Source organism: Anas platyrhynchos, chromosome 3 (assembly GCF_047663525.1).
Source record: "Anas platyrhynchos isolate ZD024472 breed Pekin duck chromosome 3, IASCAAS_PekinDuck_T2T, whole genome shotgun sequence".
Classification (NCBI taxonomy): domain Eukaryota; kingdom Metazoa; phylum Chordata; class Aves; order Anseriformes; family Anatidae; genus Anas; species Anas platyrhynchos.
Genome location: NC_092589.1, coordinates 18,674,753 through 18,695,731, shown reverse-complemented (window position 1 = coordinate 18,695,731; position 20,979 = coordinate 18,674,753). Strand labels below are relative to the sequence as shown.

The 20,979-nt window shown below is 37.6% G+C and overlaps 1 protein-coding gene across 2 annotated transcripts in view; it reads left to right on the top strand.

The window, feature by feature from the left end:
- Nucleotides 1-20,979, top strand: part of MSH2 (mutS homolog 2) — a 33,722-nt gene that overhangs the window by 1,013 nt on the left and 11,730 nt on the right. For both annotated transcript variants that reach the window (XM_027453619.3, XM_072035447.1), the window contains exons 2-10: nucleotides 316-470; nucleotides 834-1,112; nucleotides 1,451-1,597; nucleotides 2,670-2,819; nucleotides 3,904-4,037; nucleotides 15,395-15,594; nucleotides 16,401-16,510; nucleotides 19,226-19,349; nucleotides 20,412-20,562. In XM_027453619.3, the coding sequence (XP_027309420.1) occupies nucleotides 316-470; nucleotides 834-1,112; nucleotides 1,451-1,597; nucleotides 2,670-2,819; nucleotides 3,904-4,037; nucleotides 15,395-15,594; nucleotides 16,401-16,510; nucleotides 19,226-19,349; nucleotides 20,412-20,562 (1,450 nt within the window). The remainder of the gene's footprint in view (nucleotides 1-315; nucleotides 471-833; nucleotides 1,113-1,450; nucleotides 1,598-2,669; nucleotides 2,820-3,903; nucleotides 4,038-15,394; nucleotides 15,595-16,400; nucleotides 16,511-19,225; nucleotides 19,350-20,411; nucleotides 20,563-20,979) is intronic.

The window sequence follows — 20,979 nt, the reverse complement described above, 5'->3', positions numbered from 1 at the left end:
ACTAAAAGAGAAGGTAGAGCTTTCAGACAACACATGTAAGAGCATTAAGATAAAGCATTTTGTCAGAAGAGGCAAACCTTAACATCATCTTAAGGAGCTTAATGTTGCAAAGTTAGATGGTGTATACTTCATGCTTAACATTTATCAGTGGAATGTTGTGTTTTTATGCTTCATGGGCTTTACATGCTATTCAGTATCAGGGTAACATCCATCATGAAGGTTGTTAGTTCTGTTTCTTGGGGGTTTTGATTATAGAAAATAAACATCAACGCATTATTCAGGCATCTAATAAGACTTTTATTTGTTTTCCCCTAGGGAATCAGAAACTTGAAAGTGTCGTGCTTAGTAAAATGAACTTTGAATCTTTTGTAAGAGATCTGCTCCTGGTTCGTCATTACAGAGTTGAAGTTTACAAGAATAAAGCAGGGAGCAAATCTGTCAAAGAAAATGACTGGTATCTAGCATACAAGGTACAATTTTATACATTTTTATAATTTTTGTTTTTTAAATGTGGAGGGGGGGATTACTGTTTCCTGTGTCCTTCAGTTTGGAACTCTGATGACTGGTGGTACGGTGGCAAATCATGTGGTCTGTTGTATATTCCAGTATTCTACTGCTGGAGGATCTTGTCATAGGTCAGGAGATTAAAGAAGCCAGAAGTAGTTCACTTTCTGAAGATGATATTTAAATTTTCAATGGTTAAAAAAGTTAAAACACTTGTATGTTTTGTATTAATGGATTTTTCTTATCTATTATTGTCTTTTTTTATATTATTTTTAATAAGTTTATCTGTGTATACACACTCTTTCAAACTCTATTGTTTCTCTAAACAGGGTTCTCCGGGAAATCTTGCCCAGTTTGAAGAAGTTCTCTTTGCCAACAATGATATGTCAATGGCTATTGGGGTTGTGGGGGTGAAGCTGTCTACTGCTGATGGACAAAGAGTTGTAGGAGTAGGGTATGTTGACACTACGCTGAGAAAACTGAGCGTCTGTGAATTCCCAGATAATGATCAGTTCTCAAACCTTGAAGCTCTACTGGTTCAGCTGGGACCTAAGGAGTGCGTGTTGCCAGGAGGAGAGACTGCAGGAGAGATGGGAAAACTGCGACAAGTAAGGGAATTACCTTTGCTCATAGCCTTAGGCTTACAGCTAGACAAAACTTTATCTAAAAAGCTCTATCTCTGTTTTCTTAGCTAGGTGCTGTGATTTATGGAAGTGCTATGTAGACTTGAAGAAATTTTTGTTTATGCATATAAAATGTATAATCTGTCTGACTTATTTGCATTTTAATCAGAAAAAAATTGTTAGGGTAAAATCTTGTGTCATTCTTCTTTCTGCAAATCAGCAGTAAATAAATGTCTCCTCAGTGTGTGTTCCCCTCAGGAGATGAACATGTATCTGCTGAAAACTGAAAATAATTGATAACTGTGTCTGCTTGTGGAAAACAGGTCGTTCAGAGAGGAGGAATCCTGATTACAGACAGAAAGAAGGCAGAATTCACAACAAAAGATATTGTTCAGGATCTCAATCGCTTGCTAAAATCAAAAAAAGAAGAACAAATTAATAGTGCAGCGTTGCCAGAGATGGAAAAACAGGTGAGCATCTAGCACTGTGGTGTATGCACTTGTTGTGAACTGATCTCTACCCTTCCTGATCCTGTTTTATACTGGATTCCTGCACTTCTGGGAAAGTACATTGTATAACCTATGGCACATTAAGCTGCATTCTTGAAGTGCTTAGCAGGTCTGCCCTGCTTGAATCTTTATGTCAAAGTCAGATTCTAGGGGTTCTGGAAAGAAGTGAGGTACCAAACATCTCTTTAAAGTAGTAAACTCTAGTAAACAAATTGACTGTAAGCAAGAGGTATGTCCTATTCATAATCTGTCTACATAAGGACTCAAGAACAATCCTTAGATTAATTTGCGTAATGGGCAAACTCATTTGGAACTAGAGTACTGTGTATGCTAATATTTTCATGTTTTATATCATCTTACGGCTCAAACCTGTGATGTAGTGCCTGCATATCAACTGAGTGTACTTCTCTTAGTCAGCTGTAAATAAGAGTTAATTTGCTTGAGATAAAACGTGTTTTAATTTGTTTTAAAATGCTTTTGATTGTACCTTACATTTGCAATGAGCATCAGCAGAGTTATTCTCCCTTAATGTGTGATTTCATAACAGTTCAAAATTGTTTGAAGACTCTTACAACTGAACAAGTCAGTAATGCTGCTCCCTCTCTTTTGTGCTGGCACTAACATTTGTAAGACCATGTTGGTGAGCCAGATCAGATCCTTGTTCTGTCTGAAAACTAACCCTGAAACCATGTCCTCAGATGATCTATGGTATCTAATTTATCTGCAATAACTCATTTGTGTTCCTGGGCCAGAAATGTGTTCCTGGGCCAGCTGATAACAGCTTTGGAAAGCTGGCAAACATGTACTTTACATCTTAGTTTGTTTATCAGATTATGCAAATGTCTAGTTCATTTTTCTTGCACCTACCTGGAAAGGAGCTGCTGTGCCCTAGAAAAAAGGAATGCATCTGATATAATTGATATGACTAAGAGACATTGCCAGTTTGTATTTCTTGTAATTTTATTTATTATCAAATACTCCCAGATTTAGGAGTATTTTGAACTAGATTGTCCTTTTTTTTTTCCAACTTCAGGTCGCTATTTCATCTTTGTCAGCCATTATCAAGTTTTTAGAGTTGCTGTCGGATGAGTCTAATTTTGGACAATTTGAACTGACTACTTTTGATCTTAGTCAATACATGGTTCTAGATAATGCAGCTGTCCAAGCCCTCAACCTTTTCCAGGTAAGAAATGCACAATTGAACTGATCAGTGTTTGGCAGTATGCTTGTTTAGCTGTTGACAGTAGGACAGTAATAGCCTGACAGTCAAGTCTCAGCTCCCCAGATCCTGATTAGCGACAGTTTCTGCTTTTTAGCTTTGTTTTTAGCTACTCTTGTATAATGTATGCCTTAGTTAGTGACTGTTACCACTGTTTTTGTTTGCTGTTTTTTTTTTTTTTTTTTTTTTTTAGCCTTATTTTGAATGTAGAAGATCATAAGACAGGTAGGAAGTGGCCACAAACAAGTGTCTGCATGTAAAATGCAGATATGGGAAGTCCCTTGGAAGTGCTTGGTTGTAGCTGCTGAGGTGTCTGGCTAAGCAGATGCTTTGACTTTCCTTTGTTTTAGTCCAAGAAGTTCATGTCTCCAGAGGCAGGAACAGACTTGGGGTGGGAGAAGAGAGGAACTCTATAGTTAGATCATATTATGATAAAGAACTCCGAAGTACTGTTGCTTTCTACAGTTATGCTGGAATTGGAAAAGAGAATGGAAGTCTGAATTAGTTCATATTAAGGAGAGAGGAAACATATGCCAGGAACGCTGCTGTTGGTGATGGAAATGGAGGGCTGGCTGCAGCAAGTAGACTGGTGAACTGGATGGAATTTAAGAACATTCCGAAAGCACCATGACATTCTAACTGGGAATTCTAACCCTTGAACCAAAGCTTGTTTCTGCCTTATTCTTTTTAAATGGACAGGATTACATCCTCCCCCCTCCCCTTTTTCACCTTAACACCTTTTTCTCTTCACAAAGAACAAGCTAGGAAGTACGTTTTCGCTTTTCGTATTCAAAGGACTCACTATCCAATGACTCTCATTTTTCCAATGATTCAGCTAGTATCAAAATAGACAAACCCATTTATTGCTTGCCATGTTCCAGGGACCAGAGTGTAGCTGCTTTAATGCTGTGCTGTTTCATTTGATTTTTTTTTTTTTTTTGATGGTGCCAAGTTGCATACAGAAAAAACTGATCTGTGTTAAGTAGCAAACCTGAGTGCCATTTGGTGTGTGTCAGTAAACTTCACTAATTCTTTTTTTCTTTTCCAGAGTTCTGTTGAAAATGCTAATACTACACAGTCCCTATCCGGTTTACTAAATAAATGCAGAACCCCTCAAGGACAAAGACTGGTTAATCAGTGGATCAAACAGCCACTTATGGACAAGAATAGAATTGAAGAAAGGTAAAGGTGTTGCATGTTTCATGGACATATGCAAATTAGTAACTATTTCACAGAAGTATTTTTCTTCTTAAGCAAAAAAACAAAAACACACACAAAAAAAGACAACCAACCAACCAACCAAAAAATATGTTTAACACTTGGTGTGTTAGAAATGGTAGCTGAAAGTGTGCTATCCTCCAACATACTGTAGTTAAACAGAGCAGAAAGTCTTTTGCTCTATGAGATACATAGTGACAGCTCACTGCTGGATTAAATACTTTTACAATTATGACCTTTTAGAAAGGAGGTATATATTTAGATGGTCAAATAATTAATGCTCCATGCTAAGGCACTGCAGCAACCACTTTCTAACTATTCTTCATACTACAAATGCTCAGTCTGTGTATCTTGATGCCACTTCCAGTTTACCAGCGAATAAATTAAGCAGTAGTGACCTCTTTGTATTTCTAGAAAATACTTTTGGTTGTAACAGGACACACCATATCTTGCCTAGCTATTGTGGCCCAAATATGATCTTTAATCTTTCTTGATCTTTCATACTGCCTCCTGCCACCATGTGTCTGCCCTACCAGTAGAGAGCAGTATCAGTTGATACGAAGCTTTACAGAATTTCTCAACTCACTGCTGAGATTGTACTGATTCTCAGTCCTTCAGAAATGAAAACTGCAAATGCCGTATTCCCACAGAATGTTTGCACGTGTGTTTATTTCTTGATTATATTCACCACACAAAGCCTACAGTTTCTTTTAAACTTGTGCTAAATATAGCTATTCCCCTATCATCTAAAACTAAACTTCATGCAACTCAAGTAAATGGCAGGTTAGTGCATTTCAAGTTGTATGCTAATGTGTATCTTAAAAAAGCAGAAGAGTACACAAAATTGAATTTAACTTTGATACATTCTCTAAGGCTTATGTTTGTATGTGCTGTTATCTGAAATAATAGTGTCTTGGGCTTTAGCAGAGATACTGCAGAATACTGCAAAAAAAGACATTTTGGCTCGGACAAGGGGAAGTTTAAAGAAGTTATACAATGAATGGTCTTCTCTCTAGTTTTATAGACTGAATTGTTTGGCTTTTTTTTCCAACAAATGTATGTGTTTTCAAATCATTTTCAGAATGATGTCTAATAACTTGATCAAAACATGCATAAAACTGTTTGAAGTTGACATGAAGTATTTGTCCCCAGATTTACTGAATGCTTTATCTTACTTCTGCATGTGTTACAAAGCTTTCATCGTCAGTTCTTGATTATATGGCTAGGATCTTCTACTTCTGTCAGTTCTGGTCCTGAAATCCATGACAACTTTAATTTTATGGTTATGCTGGTTTTAAGATTTGGAAATTAATTACTCCCATGTGTGGTTTTCTTATGCAAAGTAAATGTTGGAAATTCTAACTTTTTTATCAGGCTTGTTTGTGCATCAAAAGTCCTGCAAATCTGGCAGAAAGTGTTTTCCTTATAAAGTTGGGGTTAAATGATAGGGGCCAGAAAATGTAACTTGACCTGTTCTGTAGAGTTACAATCATCTCTACATTCTGTGTTGTGATTCTGTATGGCTAATGGTGGTTGTATTTAACAAAAGCTATGTTTAAAGGAGGAGGGGAGTACCTGGGCGGAGTTAAGCTATCAATAAAGCTTGTAAAGGTTGGTGTAACAAATTTTGAAACATTTCAAGGAAGTCATTGATAACCTCCTGTATCTTGCCAAGCCACAAAACCGCCAGGGTTGCAATTTATTATAAGTAGTGTCCATACGTACAGACTAAAACAAAAAATAGTCGTACCTTTCAGTTTATTCTGTAGCATTGCTGCATCATAACTAAGCTTGTCCAAATGTATCTTTCTTTCAAGGACCGCTTTAATGAATTTAATTCTTAGGCCTCCAGATAAAAGCAATGTATTTTAATCATAAACTGCTGATATGCCGTCCTCCCAGTCTTAATGCTATTCAGAATGTGTAGGGCTGTTCTTTTTTAACTCAAAGGAACAAACATAAGATAAATTGTTAGTTGGACTGATAAGATGCATTGCCAGATTTAAATATCTTTTCAAAGATTTGTGATAGCCAAGTTACCTTTTGTGTGCTCCAGTGTAAATTGGTTGTTTTAAGAATTCAGAATTTTCACACAGTATAATTTTAGAGCACATAGATAGTTTGAGAAGAAAACATCTGGATTTTTGGTGCTTTACTGTTCATAGAAAAACAGTGCTTCCTTTGTCATCGAGGTGGGTAACTGATTATTTCTTAGCTTGAATGTCTGTCACAATAAAGCACCCCATTTAACACTTACCAAACTAGCCCAACCTAACTAGGTTTGACTGATGTTAGATGACATGATTTTTGAGTAAATCTGTTATTTTTACTTACCCAGGAAGTATCTTTACTTAACTTTTTATTTCAGAAATGTGGAGTTGGATGTTTGATGGTTTATTTCAAAAACTTGAAAGTAAGATTTTTGTAACCCTCTGCTAAGGCCTGTAGATGGTGCAACTCGTCTTTTGGAGCTAAGTAGGTCAATTTTCAGTTGTTTGTAATCTGCAACGTGGTGTTGCATTTATGGTTAAATAGAACACAGTGTTTTATCAGTGATCTGTATTAACCATCAATGCAGGATACCGTAACAACATGAATTAATGTATGCAGTGCACATGCTTCAGATAACAAAGTTTACCTACTGGAACAACTTCTAATGAGAACTAAGAGAACAGAGGTCCCTGGTTCTTGTCTGTCTTGAAAGACATGGGGTTCTGCCCATGTCTGGCTGGTTTTCCATGATTAAAAAATAATGATCGGTCATAAGTATGCAAGATACAACACTGCTTTCGCCATACCATGAATTCGGACGGCAAGTACATGAGGTTCTCACTCCTTTGTTTGTAGTCAGCATATTTCTGAAATTAGAATGCACTTCCAGAGACAGGAAGTGAAAATTACATTGCAAATATGTATATTAATTGGGTAACATGATTTAGTGAAGTACAGCAAGCAACTTCAGTAGGTATTGTTTATTTTTCAGATACGAGAAAGTTTGAGAAATGCAGAAGAATGTAAAATAGTTCTTGTTCTGTTATTACCTGTATTTTTTTCTATTATTACTTTCTGAGGGAAGCTATCTATTTTGGAGTACAAAACTGTATTTGTACACAGCACAAATACAAGGTTCCAGCAGACCTTTTTAGTTCTCAGTGTATACTGTGGCTGTGTCCTGTAGCAGAAGACGTGTGGGGGTCTCAGTTCCACAGGAATTACAGGGTGTACTCAAGCATCATTTTCTATTTCAAGACTGTTTTGAGCTTCTTTTGTTCAGATTCCAAAATGCCTATGCTGCATGAGGACCAAATTGGAGAAACCAATTCTATATCTAGCAGAGTCAGAAAGTAATAGATTTAGGGAACTTGAGGTGAATAAAGGTCTAGTGGGGTAAAATCTCCCTGTTCGTAGAACATTCTCATGAATTGATCTTAAATGAAAATTGAGGTAGCAGCTTGTTTAAAAATGGAAAAAGTAACTTGTTGCTACCTAGCGTAGGAAGACTTTAATTCCTTTCCATGCTTTATTTAGTCATGCTAAATCCATCCTGTCATATGCTTTCTCTAGCAGACAAATGGAGGGACTGAGCTGGGTAATCCATGTGGGGTGGCTCAGCAGGGTAAGTGTTCACAGTGCCCTGTAAGAAGCTGTATGACTGGGGACTCATCTCAGGTGCATGTGAATTCTTAACATGGATGAGAAATGTCCAAGTGAAAATAGAAGTCTGTGGGCCTTGCATGCTTGTGATCTCCCTCAGATCACAGAAATGTACTCATGTAAACTGCAGTGCTGTAACACATGCTCTTTATGGAGGTCAGACAGGGAAGGTGGAAAGGTTATGTCACTGCAAAAGGTGTGAATGTGCAGAGCTCTGCTGTGGAGAGGGCAGCGGGCTTATCAAGAGTTTTTGGGTCAGAATTAGGGAGAGAACAACAAGGTGGTGATGTCAACGGAGAACATCAGCAGCAGATGTGCCCCAAGGTGAGGAAGTGGACAAAGCTGCCTTGAGATAACAAGAAGTAACATGATCGTAGGCTCTGGCTCTCTTGGAGGACTCACACAGCAGTGAGGCATGGTGCTTAAATCTCATATGCTGGTGGACAAGTCAGCAGCGTGCATTTGCAGCAGCGAAGGGTGACCATTAGGACCACTGGGCTCCGTTAGGAAGAACAGATTGAGGAAAATGATTGTTCACATCTACCTGGCAGCTGTGATGCTGCATCAAGAATATCATAGCCAGTCTGGGGCTTTGCATTACAGGCGCACTGGCAAACGGGAGCCTGGCCTGCAGAGACACCAAGAAGGGCAGTGGGCTGGAGCATATGGCAGTATATGAGGGGAAGCTGAGGGAGCTGGCTTGTGGCTTGGAGAAGGGAAGGCTAAGGGCACCTTACTGCTGGTTTAACTACCTCCTGGGCAAGCGTTACAGAGAAGGTGAAGCTAGGTGCTTCTTGTAGGGGCTCAGCAAAAGGATGAGGTGAAACAGGGATGAGTTGCAACAGAGGACATTTGAGTTGGATATAAAGAAAAAAATTCATCAGAGTGAGGATGGTCATTCTGGGGAACAGGTGCTCAGAGATTGAGGAATCTCTGTTGTTGTTAAACCTTAAGCTGACATTAGCCCTGTTTTGAGCAAAGACTGGGGCTACAGGCCCTGGATTCCCTTCCCACATAAATTAGTCTGTGACTGGTTTTCACTACTCTGGTTTTCTAACCTACAACTGTCCCTGCAAAGCATTACAAGGAGGCTTTGTTTCTTTTGTTGCTTTGGTTAGCAGCTTTGTAAAGACCTTCGGTACTTTTCCAAGCACAGGCCAGTACTTCTCTAGAGCAACAGGCTGATTTCAGGCAGTCAAATTAGTAGGTAGTGCCTGTGCCCTCACTAAGGGAGGGGAGAATATGAGCAGCTTGGAGGTTTGTCTAAATGACTTAATTAAAATGCACTTCAGCTAAACATTGGGAGTGCCTCGATACCTGCAAAGATGGTTCTGAAACACAGGTTGAATCTGAACTAACTGGAAGACAGAAGTGTAATTTGATATTGTCATGCATATCATAGTGCAATAAATATTTTGCATGAAAGAAGTTGTCATTCCAGTGCTATGTAAATGGTGTTGGCTTCACAGTAGGCCTCTAGAAATGTTAGAAAAACATTACCTTTGTTATTCTAAAAGTTACAGTCTCTGAGTTCTCTGGTAAAATGTTTGGAACTTGAAGATCTAACATTTCTTTAGTCCTTTTCCTCCCCTTGCACTATGCACCAGTACTCTCTGTGTCCAGCTCTTCAGCCAATTTTTGATCCACCACATTGTATGCTCAACCAGTTCATAATTTAACATCTTCTCTATGAAGATCTTATGGGGGACAGTGTCAAAGGCATTAGTGAAGACTAGAAGACAATCTCCACGGTTCTCATCCATCAGGCTGGTAGTTTCATTATAGAATCTTACCAGGTTGGTCAAGCACGACTTCCCCTTTATGAATACATCATCTACTCGTGGTGTTTTTCTTCTGCTTCATGTGCCTAGAAATGGTTTCCAGGACAGTCATCTTCCTAGAGATCAAGGCGAGTTTGACTGTCCTCTAGTTCCTTGGGTCCTCCTTCTTGCCCTTCCTGAAGACAGGAGTGGCGTTTGCTTTTTTCCAGTCTTCAGGCACTTACTCCAGCTGCCATGGTTGACCAAAGATTATAGAGCTTTGCAAAGATTATAGCCTTGCAGTCATATCTGCCAGCTCCCTGTGCACTTGTGGGTACATCTCATCATGGCCCATAAACTTAAGAACATCCAATTTGCTTAAGTATTTCTTGACCTGCTTCTCTAACACCAAGGGTATATCTTCTTTGCTCTAGCCTTTTACTCTAGTCTCTGAGACCTGGGATTCCTGAAAGCTGCTGTTGTTGGTAGACTGAGGCAAATCATTCAGGATTATTTTTAAAACACAGCCAAATTTAATTAAGTTTCCAGTTTAAAGAATGAATTGTTTACTCTGCTGCGATAAGAAAACTTTCACTATGTGTGTGTGCAAAGCTCTCTGCTTTGTAACAGTATACTTGGTGATTGCTGTTTTGAACGTTGTGTACAAGAATATGGCTTATTTTATTCATGGAAGAACTATGAACATACTATTTTCTTCTGATCTGTTTAATTTATATACACAAACATTGGAAAGGTGACATGTTAGGAAACTGTAGTGGAAATTTTATGCAAGATAGTTTTGTCTTGACATGTAATTTAATTTCATTTAGCATGTATAAAGGGTATAAGGGATTTGTTTGCATACGTTTTAGAGTTTCTTTGCTTTACAGAATGAATGCAAATGAAGAAATACACGTCTTTTACAGCAAAGAAGTAGAACTTGCATGGTATGCTCTTTGCACAAGTTTAAGGGTTAGCAATTTGAGAGAGTATCAGTGTAGATGGAGTGTAATAAACATAACTGCTTAATTTTAGTAATATATGGAAACTAGCGAGGAGTAAATCGTTGAATAAGAATTGTGGAAATTACTTTCCTGATCTTTACCTAGTCTTTAAAGGCTATATAATAATGTTTCATCATTGGATCCCAAAATGTTGTATTTAATTAATCTCCCTCCGCAATGTAAAGAATTAATGCTGAGAAGCAGCCTTAGCTGCTTCCCACCTTCAGTTTCTATAGAAGGTTTTGGGTGGGGCAGTTTCACTACACAGGCTTTATGAATTTGCCCATGACTATGCAGTACTTGCTCTGTTGAATTCATTGTTCTTTGTTATGATTTGAAAAATTGAGGTTTATTAGAAATTCTGAAAAAGATGTTCGTTCGTTTTCTAGAAGCCTAAATATTGCATTGATGGTGCAGCAGTATTCAAAATGTATTGTGAAACTAGTTGTTCTTGTCTGTATTTAAATTAGGAAGTTGCATTGTATTCATGCCCTTAACACTTGTTCACAGCTAGTAGTCTTATATGTAGTATTGCCTTGGTCTTTGGTGGTCAGATTTCAGTGTGATTTTTTTGTTTTGTTTTGTTTTATTTGGCTTTTTGACTCTTAAACATCATGCAAGCAGCCTGCAACACTGAGAGAATTGTTTTGTAATTCTAATCAAAAGACGTAGTTGTGCCTCCCCAAATGTGGATTGTCATCATTTCTTTTTTTATTGGCACTGCTGTTCATGTGGCTGCTTAGTTCATCTTTTGATGGGGAATTTAGCCTACTAAAATAAATAAGGGCATAGTGTCACATAGCCTCTAATCCAGTAAAACTAGGCAGTTGCCAAAGGGGGCAATTCCATTTCTTTCTGGCCTTCTGGCTCTGCCGTTCCCTTCTTTTGGTCTGGCTATTGTGTAGCTACAAAATAACTTGATTTCTCTTGTTCGCTTGATGAAAACTAATACATGAAAAAAGGGTGAAGGATGTAATCTAAAATTAATCCTTTTGCCACTCTGCAGCTGGTCCTTGGCCTGCTGTCATTGTAAACATGAGAAGATTAATATTTTCGTAAATGCAGATCAGGCAGTACCAAAAGCCTCTTCTTCCCATTTAACGATCTGACTTGTAAGTTTGTTTTCTGTTGGTATGTAGACTTGTGTGTGTGTCTCAGAGCCCGGCAGTTCTTTGCATTGATGTGCTTTCTGGCTAGAGGAGGAAGAGCAGAGCTCTCCTTGTGTCCTGGTGATTTATTTGTATATGCCTCAGAATACACTCCCTTCCCTTGGGGTCTAAAAATACTGCCATTGCAGCAGCCTGCTTCAGGAGCAAGATATTAATTGTATCAAATGGCACTGTGCTGGCAAGGATGAGACCCAAAATTCTATTTTTTTTTGCTGAAGAATCATTTTCTTCTTTACTTTGCCAGTCTGAGGTCAGAAAATGTTTAAATATTTGTGTAAAACATAATGAATTTTGGTAACTTTATTGCTGTCTTATATTCTGAAATATCTTGGGGCGGGGGGAGAGACATTAAGTTAATGATGCTTTTTTTGATAATCCTGTTCGGTTTTTAATCTGAGCTCATTAGTTTACAGCCAATGCACACAGCTTCCAAAGCTTTGCTTGATTGTTACACAAAGTACTTCTTTTGTGCCAGGTACCCTTGATGTAATTAAGGGATTTAATTTACAATCTCTAGGTTTTGACGTGATACTCAAACAATACATCCAGCAATTCATGTAGGGTGGGAAAAAGTCTGTTGTTTCCCTGATGTGTATTACTTTTATGTAGAATGTGTGTACTGAATTCAGAATCCATATCTGTAAATGAACCATTCTGAAGTTGCAAGTATCCAGCATTGTTTCCATGGTAAGATGGTTTGGGGATTAATGAGGAATATTAGAAAAGCCGTAAGGCTGATGTTTGGATGCGGCTTTCTCTTATGTTACATAATCTTTCAGGTTAAAAAGGAAGCCTGATGTGGTCCACAGTGTGCACCAAGCGCTCTGAAGGGTGTGCAGTATGATTTTTGCAGCTGCTCTAGGGTCTAAACCTGCCCATGAGACTTTGGACTCTGTATCACAAGGGACTGCTTCAGTAGAGCTGCAGGAAATAGTCAGCATATTCGTATTATGAAATCATACCTTTGAGATTAAAAGACAGTAGTTGTGAGTTCAGTCCAAATACCTACCCTGCCATAGCGGAACAAAGGCCAGTTTCTAGTAACGAATATGTCCTGAGGGCATCAGGTACTTGCCTGCAGATCCCTTGATTAACTTCGCTCATGACTTGAGGGAGAGGGTATGGCAGGGTGGAGAAGGGCGGCAGGACACCAGTGCTACTCCACTCTTTTTGTGGTGGCAATGCTGGTTCCTGCTAGCTTATAAGTATTTGTGGGACTGTGGCTTAAGGGAATCATATCATAGCCAGCTCTGGACAACATCACAGTACAGCTAGGCTTTTCTGTGGTTAGCAGACCCCTGAGCAAGGTGTGCAACAATTTGCTGCCTCGTCTGCTTCTGAACTACAGGCTTTCTGCATGGACCTACATTTATAGGGAACGTTGGGACTGACTGAGCTGAAAGAGAACTTATTCAAGTTTTTGTTTACATATTTCTTGGATTCTTGTTTTTATTTCTTCCTGTATTTTCCTTTTGTTTCTTCAGCCATAGGTTGTTTATAATATAAAGCTTACCAATTGATTTCATTACTACTTGTGAGCATTAGATGTGGTTTATACTTCTGTTACCTTAATGTGGCCCTTCCTATCCAGCAACCTTATATGTATTCTTACTGGACAGGAACCTGTTCTGCAAAATGTTGTGTGAACATAAACCTGTCAGCCTTGTATTTGTGGCTGGCAAATACAGGAGGGAAAAATAGAACAGTACCAGGAAGATCATGAGATGTTAGTCTGATTAGCATGGTTTTGGCAGAAGAAAATTGTATTGTGCATATCTTAACTCTTTGAACTTGTCAGTGTAGTGGACAAAGGAGAAAAAAATGAATAAAAATCTGAATAAATTAGGCATTTCAGAATGCCCTTGACAAGTTCTTTTCAAAGAGGCTGTTGAACAAGCTGAAAAAATCGTGGGATGAAAGTGAAAGATTTGTTTGTACAGCACTATGTAAAAAGCACAAGCAATAAAAAAAAAAAAAGGAAAAGGGAAAAAGGAAAGAGTGAGCTCAAGAGTCCAGCTGCACTGGAGAGATTCTCTAATGATCAGGATAGCAGGATAGGAGCTAGCTAGCTAGTAAGGTAGTGGCACAAAAGAGGACCTAACTTCTAGTGAAAACCAAAATAGGCCAAGTGAGTGGACAGAACAGCAATTGTTAGGACTTTAATCATGCACTCATCCTAAGTTGGATCCTTCACATCCTATCACTTGTCACCTGAGAAAAGAGACCAACACCCTCCTTGCTGCAATCTCATTTCAGGTGGTTGTAGAGAGCAATGAGATCTCCTCTTGGCCTCCTCTTCTCCAGACTAAACAACCCCAGTTCCCTCAGCCACTCCTCATATGTCTCGTTTTCTAGTCCTTCCACCAGCTTCATTGCTCTTCGCTGCACAAGCTTGAGAAACTCAATATACTTCTTGCAGTGAGGGGCCCAAAACGCAGCACGATAATATCCAAGGCACAGTCTTTCCCAAATGCATTCTCAGGAATCCCTACCAGCTGAAACCAGTTGTAAAGTCTGGAGCAAAGACCACATACCCTCATTAGAGGAGGATCAGGTTAGCAAACAAGTCCATGGGACCCAGTGGAATATGCCCATGAGTGCTAAGGTAGGCGGCCATAGAGACCCCTCTTGATAATCTCAGGTCATGGTAATTGGAGAAGGCTCCTCCAGGACAGGAGTTGACACTTGATTTCTTCCAGCCCCCAAGAAGGGCAAAAAGGACTACGAAGGGAATTAGAGATTGGTCAGCCTCATCTTCATTCTTGGAAAGCTGATTGAGCAAATAATCCCAGAAAACATTTCCAAAAATACTAGGGATAGGAAAATGATTGAAAGTAGCTGGCATGGATTTTTGAAAGGAAAATCATGACTAACCAACCTGATAACCTTTTATGACAAAATGGCTAGGTAGGTGGATAAGGGAAGAACAGTGACTATTGTTTATCTTGATTTAGCAGCCTTTTGTCACTGTCTCCCATTACATCTGATGAGGTACGGACTAGATAAGTAGGTGGTGTGGTGGACTAAAAGCTGGCTGAACTGTCAGCTGGTTGTAGTCAGGGACATGAAGGTCAGTAACCAGTGGGTCAGTAGGTCAGTAACTAGTGGTGTATTCCAGGGATTGTTACTGGAACCATTCTTAAAGACATCCAAAACTTGACTGGACATGGTCCTTGGTAACTGACTGTAGCTGATCCTGCTTTGAGCAGAGCTGGGTTGAATAGAAAATGTCCGGGAGTATCTTCCAACCTTAAGGATTCTGTTTCTGTGATACACATTTGCACATCTCCCCGATGTCAAGGTCGGCCTTGAGCACAGGTAGCTAAAGTCTGCAAAGAATAGTGTTTTTTCTTTCCCTATTAAGTATCTGTTCTTTCATAGATTACTGGATGACCTTTTTTTATGGTCAAGGAAAAGATTAATCTGAAAGAAGGTTCTGAGTTTCAAAATGACTACTGAACAGGTGTTAGCAGTTTGAAATAGTTTCACCCCAATGCTGTTCATTAAATACCCCAACAGTAAAAATAACACAAGTATGATGTAGTCTGAATATCCTTACTTTCTCACTTTATGCGTTGTTCTGGTTTAACTTGCTCTCTCATCAGGAAAGTGGCCAAAAGATATAACCTTAAAAAAAGGATAGAGAAACTAACAGATAAGTGTTTTCATTCTAATTGCTGACAAATAAATTGCAGACCATGCCATGCTAATCCTTGTTATGAAATCTTATTTAGGTTGAATTTGGTTGAAGCTTTTGTGGTAGATCCAGAACTACGTCAGAGCCTTCAAGAAGATCTTTTACGTCGCTTCCCAGATCTCAACCGGCTGGCAAAGAAATTTCAGAGACAAGCTGCAACCTTACAGGACTGTTATCGAATGTATCAGGCTATTAATCAACTGCCTAATGTTGTAAAAGCACTAGAAAAACATGAAGGTAATGCTATTCCCTGCCTATTTTCAATGTTTTATCATGCATTAATGATGCCAAGAAATAGTATATAGATTTCTAAAGCTTACATTTTTCATATGTACTTTTGTTGCAGGAATAAAGCTTAAAGACATTTGAATTTGAAATATACTGGAATTCTGAAATAGCAGTCAGATACTTAAAAATGAACATAACAAAATCTTTGCACAGGAAAGTTTTTCAATCAATATATAGCTGAAACACTTGAGCTGTTGGGCAGTGGTTTTGTAGTCTTTGACATTGGCTTGTCTCTAAGAATTCTTGTCTAATTTTATGTATGATGTGTATCTTACAGTCAAGATAGCTCTTGATACAATACTGTGTTCCTTTTGAAGACCATTTTCAAATGCATTTTGAGTTGTAATTAATGGGATTTTTGCATTTAAGCATCAGTGGCATAATTTGAACAGCATTTCTGGGTTTCAAAGTAGTAAAATATTCCTGCTGTGGAGAAGAGTAATGTGGCAGCCTTTTTCCTCGTCGTCATTAGTAGGATCTCAATGCTGTGAAAAGCAAGCTTAGAAAACAAAGGTTGCCATTTCTTTTCCTTTTCTGTGTGTTACAAGAAAATGCAAAATAAGATAGTGTCAGCGTAGTAGGGGGGTAATTCAGTACAGCAACAGCAATCCTAGCCTGTCAGAATGCATATTTTTGTAGAAATTTACCAGCTATATAGTTGTGCTGTTTATCTTGGATAAGTGAATTCTGGTTAAATTGTGGATTTTTTTAATGATTAATTCATTCAATTCATTTTTCGTGTTTGTTCTTAACAGGAACTCACCAGATGTTGTTGTTAGCAGTGTTTATAACACCTCTTAATGATATTCACTCTGACTTCTCAAAGTTTCTGGAGATGATAGAAACAACATTGGATATGGATAAGGTACGGGCTGGTGTGTGTGACAGGTTTATTTCGCAATTAAAGTTTCTTATTGAACTTCACAATCTGTTCCACACTCAACAAGTTAATTGATCATCTGTATTTTAAGTAGTTAGCCATATATAGTTAGGCTAATATATGAGGATTGATATTAATATAGCAGACAAGTATCAAGAGGATATTCACACTACTGTCTTAATGATGTAGCCAATGAAAAAATGCTTTGGGTACATGGATGCTACAGTCCTGAAATTTGTTAGAAAACTCATTATTAAAAGCGGGGAGATTATTTTGCTACTTTTCTGCTTCTTTTGTCATTACTTCAATGTTACTGCGATGTGTCTCCAATCTAGGATGTAACCAGAGTGTATGTTACCTGTTTCTCTGCTTCTGTAGAGTTTAGTAGATTTGCTTCTATATGGCTGCAGTAAGTCTTTGTAACTAATAATTTGCCTCTGTGGAAAATGATTGAGCTAGATATAATGATGGGCTTCCCAGGGTAAAGAAGTTTCTCACTAGAGGGAAAGCTACCAAAATTAATTTAGCTTTGCATCTACACCTGCTTTTAAAATACTACTGCAGACAGGACTAACCCTGCAAGGCAAAACTGGCATTTTTCAGAGAAAAATTGGCCAAAAAAAGCTAGAAGGAACATCTCTGTTTCTTAATTCTGTACTGGAAAGGATAAGGGATATGTGTAGGTGAGTGGTTTATCATTGTTTACCATTGAACACTTGATTCATGTTTTTGGCTGTGTCCAGTTGCCAAAAGTGAAACAATGCCAAACTTTTTGGTGCATTTTTTACATATTTTTCCATTGTATTTGTTGGAGAATTGATACATTACACAGAAATGTACATGTTTTTACAGTATCACTGTTTGCTCTGATTCTTGAGAAACTTAGTTAATATTTGTTTCTTATGTTTCGGTCATTTTTGAAAACTTGGAAGGTTTTTAGAATTGCCATAAACGTCAATCTCAGCTCATTGTAGAAACAAGACCTACCTAGCAATGTGCTAAGCATGGTAGTAACAGCAATTTGTTGAACTTTTAAAGTGTACTGGCTTTAAAATTTTGAACATGCATATTTTGCACCAGATGCAGAAGTAGTTTTTTTCCCCCTCTGTACTGTGTATGCACTCATCAGCTGCATTATACTCAAGACCGTTTGACTGACATGTTGCTGTAATTTATGATATATGCTAATGAAGAAATTTATAGCTTTATGCTAGTTACAGACCATCTGTTGATGCAATTTTGTATGCCCTGGAACTCTGTTTTCTTCAAAACTAACAGCTGTTCTGAGCCTTCACCCTTCATAGTCCAGCTATTCAAATTTATTTTCGGCTTCTACTTCAAAAAATATTTTGTTGTTTTTCTAAACAGAATGATGAGTCAGTTATTTTTAATCGAGACCTGTGGAATCTGATATTTTGAATTTGTGGTTGCTTTTCCTTCATGATACTGGAATCAATTAAAATGGCTACAGACAAATCAACACTGGTTTTATGAAGAATAAACCTTTTCAGTATGAATGTTAAAACTTGAGCCTTTGACATGCAGTTCCTCTTAGATTTTTAGGGAATTGAAATTAAACACTGAGATCTAATCGAAGTGTGGTTGAAGGACAGGTTGTCATAGCAACTAAATTATGTCAGTAATCTATTCAGGGCCAGCCTTCTGATATTAAAAAAAAAAAAAAAAAAGAACCACCTGAGTTCAAAATGCGTGGGATGTGGCTATTCATTTACCTAACTGTTTATTTAATTAAAGTTAAGAAACTGTCACTTCTATTCATGTATTTCATAGAATCATAAAGGGCCTTTGAAAATCACCTACTCCAACCTTCTCCTCTAAATTTTGTTAGTGCTTTCATTATGTAGGATTTTAGTTTTAGTAAAGAGCACAGCCTTTTACAGAAGGACTTGCTTTTCAGATTAGTTAGCTGGCTCAATATAGTCCCTGTGTCTCCAAATCATTTACTGTCAACTCATTAATTGAGAAACACTTGGAAACAAGACACACTTGCATCTTATTTCATGAAGTAAACATGCAGGTATCAAAGTGTCATCAGTGTTGGGATCGATCTGGCCAGTAATGACAAAGGCTGTCATTCTTAGCCCTTTCAGCCTTTTCTTTCTGTTTCAGAACAGGGATTTGCCCTATAAAAACAGGAATGGTTGTTTCTGCTGTATGTTCTGTCATAAATGTTCATTACTGTTCTTTTTGCAGAAATAATAAACAAATGGGAGGAGCACCCCTATCAACAGGGCCAATAACAAGGAAGGATTTTTTTTATACCACTTTATCAGTGTCTCCAAGTTTGAAGAGGGTTTTCGAAAATTGCATAACTTTGTGGTGTCCACATCTCTGGTTAAATAGTTGGAGAACACTGCTACTGCAGTATGTCTGCATGCAACAAAACTGCAATTGAAATGAATGAAGGCTGAATGAAATGCTTTGCAGTGCTGGTAATTGCACAGAGAAAATACACACTGAAAGTTCAATTGTCCATGATGCAAATTCTCATTTATTTTGTAGGTGAATCAGACTCCAATTATCACAAATGGTACTATATTACAAAATTGTGTATGAAAAGGCCCAACAAATTGATTAAGTGATTAAGTAAATTAATTTCACTGTGTATGATCATGGAGATTATTTTTTTATTATTGATAATAACCCTACAATTTTTTTCTTTTTTTTTTTCCCCCCTAGGTGGAGAATCATGAATTTCTTGTCAAGGCTTCTTTTGATCCTAACTTGACAGAATTAAGAGAAAAGATGAATGAACTGGAAGAAAACATGCAGTCCTTCTTACAGAGTGCAGCCAAAGAATTAGGTAGGGTATGGCAATGCCTTTGATTCTTACCTCCTTTTTAAAATGTTTTGAGATCAACTGATGTAAACTGGTATAGATAAGTTACGGGATGTTTCTATTATTTTGTGATTAGTTTGGAGTGTCTTTAGTTACCGCAGTATGTTCTATTGAAAACCGAGTGAATTTGGAGCTACAACTTGGCCTTTTTAAAGATGGCATTACAGAATATTTCAGAAATTATAATCTATGTTGCCATGTACTGTGGAATTCTAACTCTTGAATAAGCCTAATTTTATTTCACATCCTTTGAGGATGTGCATTGAAACAATTTTTTTCTGTCCATTCCCCTGAATATCTGTTCAGGATATGCTAATTTTCCTTTGAACTTCTTTGCAAAATGTCTCATTTGCTTACACATGACATTTAAAGGATAGATTTTTTTTTTTTTTGTATAGGATAGTCGATGTGCAGTTGATGAATTGGGCATTTAAAGAGCAACTTTAAAATTAAATGACAATTTTTAATGCAAATGTGGCAAGGAAAATTGGAATCACTGTAGGTATTTTAGACTATACTCTTAAGAGCTTGCGTGTTGTTTAGTCTTGTGGTTTATATATTTTTATTTTTCATACTTTTTTAATTTAATGTGCTATCATGTGAATGGAAAGAAAGACAAGATTATGTAAGGAAATCTCACCAGCAGAAGTATGTATTAGTACAAGAATCACAAGACTATGTGCTGTGCTTACAACAGCAATATAGAATGTCCGTGTAGTGTGTTTTGAACATTTCCATATTTCTGGAGAATATGTAGCAATTATGATGCACACCTCATTTCCATATGCAGTTTGAGGGCATACCAAAGATAAGAGCAGAGAATGAAACAGTAAACCTTTGTTAGGTCTGGGCATTTTTCATACATGTGCACAGAACCAAAGCAAGTATACTGAATAGCATATCCAAAAAGTTGTATCATACAATCTGGGATTATTGCACAGAAATAACACAAGCTGAAGGATTTTTAATAATACCATTGTTTTCTTTGTTTGTTTTCCTATTTCTTCTTCTATTTTCATTTAAAAGGTTTGGAAGCTGGCAAAAGTATTAAACTAGAGTCAAATTCACAGTTCGGCCATCACTTTCGAATTACTTGCAAGGAGGAAAAAGTCCTCCGGAACAATTCAAAATACAAGATAACTGATACACAGAAGAATGGGGTGAAGTTTACTAACAGGTATGAGATCATATTGGTAGTTTTGAAAGTGTTTTGTAAAAGAAACAATTATTCCTGTCTTTATAATATTGCCAATAAACAGTTTTTTGTACATCTTAAATGGCTGAATTTCATCTTTTTAATTGGCTTACTGAGCAAGACTGGCATGAGGGAGGAGAAGTCATGCAGTTTCTGTTAAAAGCACATGCCTGCATTCTCCATTTCCTTTGCCAACTGTTAGCTATTTTTGCTCCTTTTAACTTTGGTTAATTTCTCTGTTTTAGCTACACCTAACAGTGTAATTACATTCAGTGTGAGTGTTTATACAGACACTTTCATAAGCTGCAATGGAAAAGAGCTATTTATGTTTATCACCAAATATGACATGCAGCAGTTTTGTTGGTAATTACCTTTTCTGATCCACATTATAGCACCAAC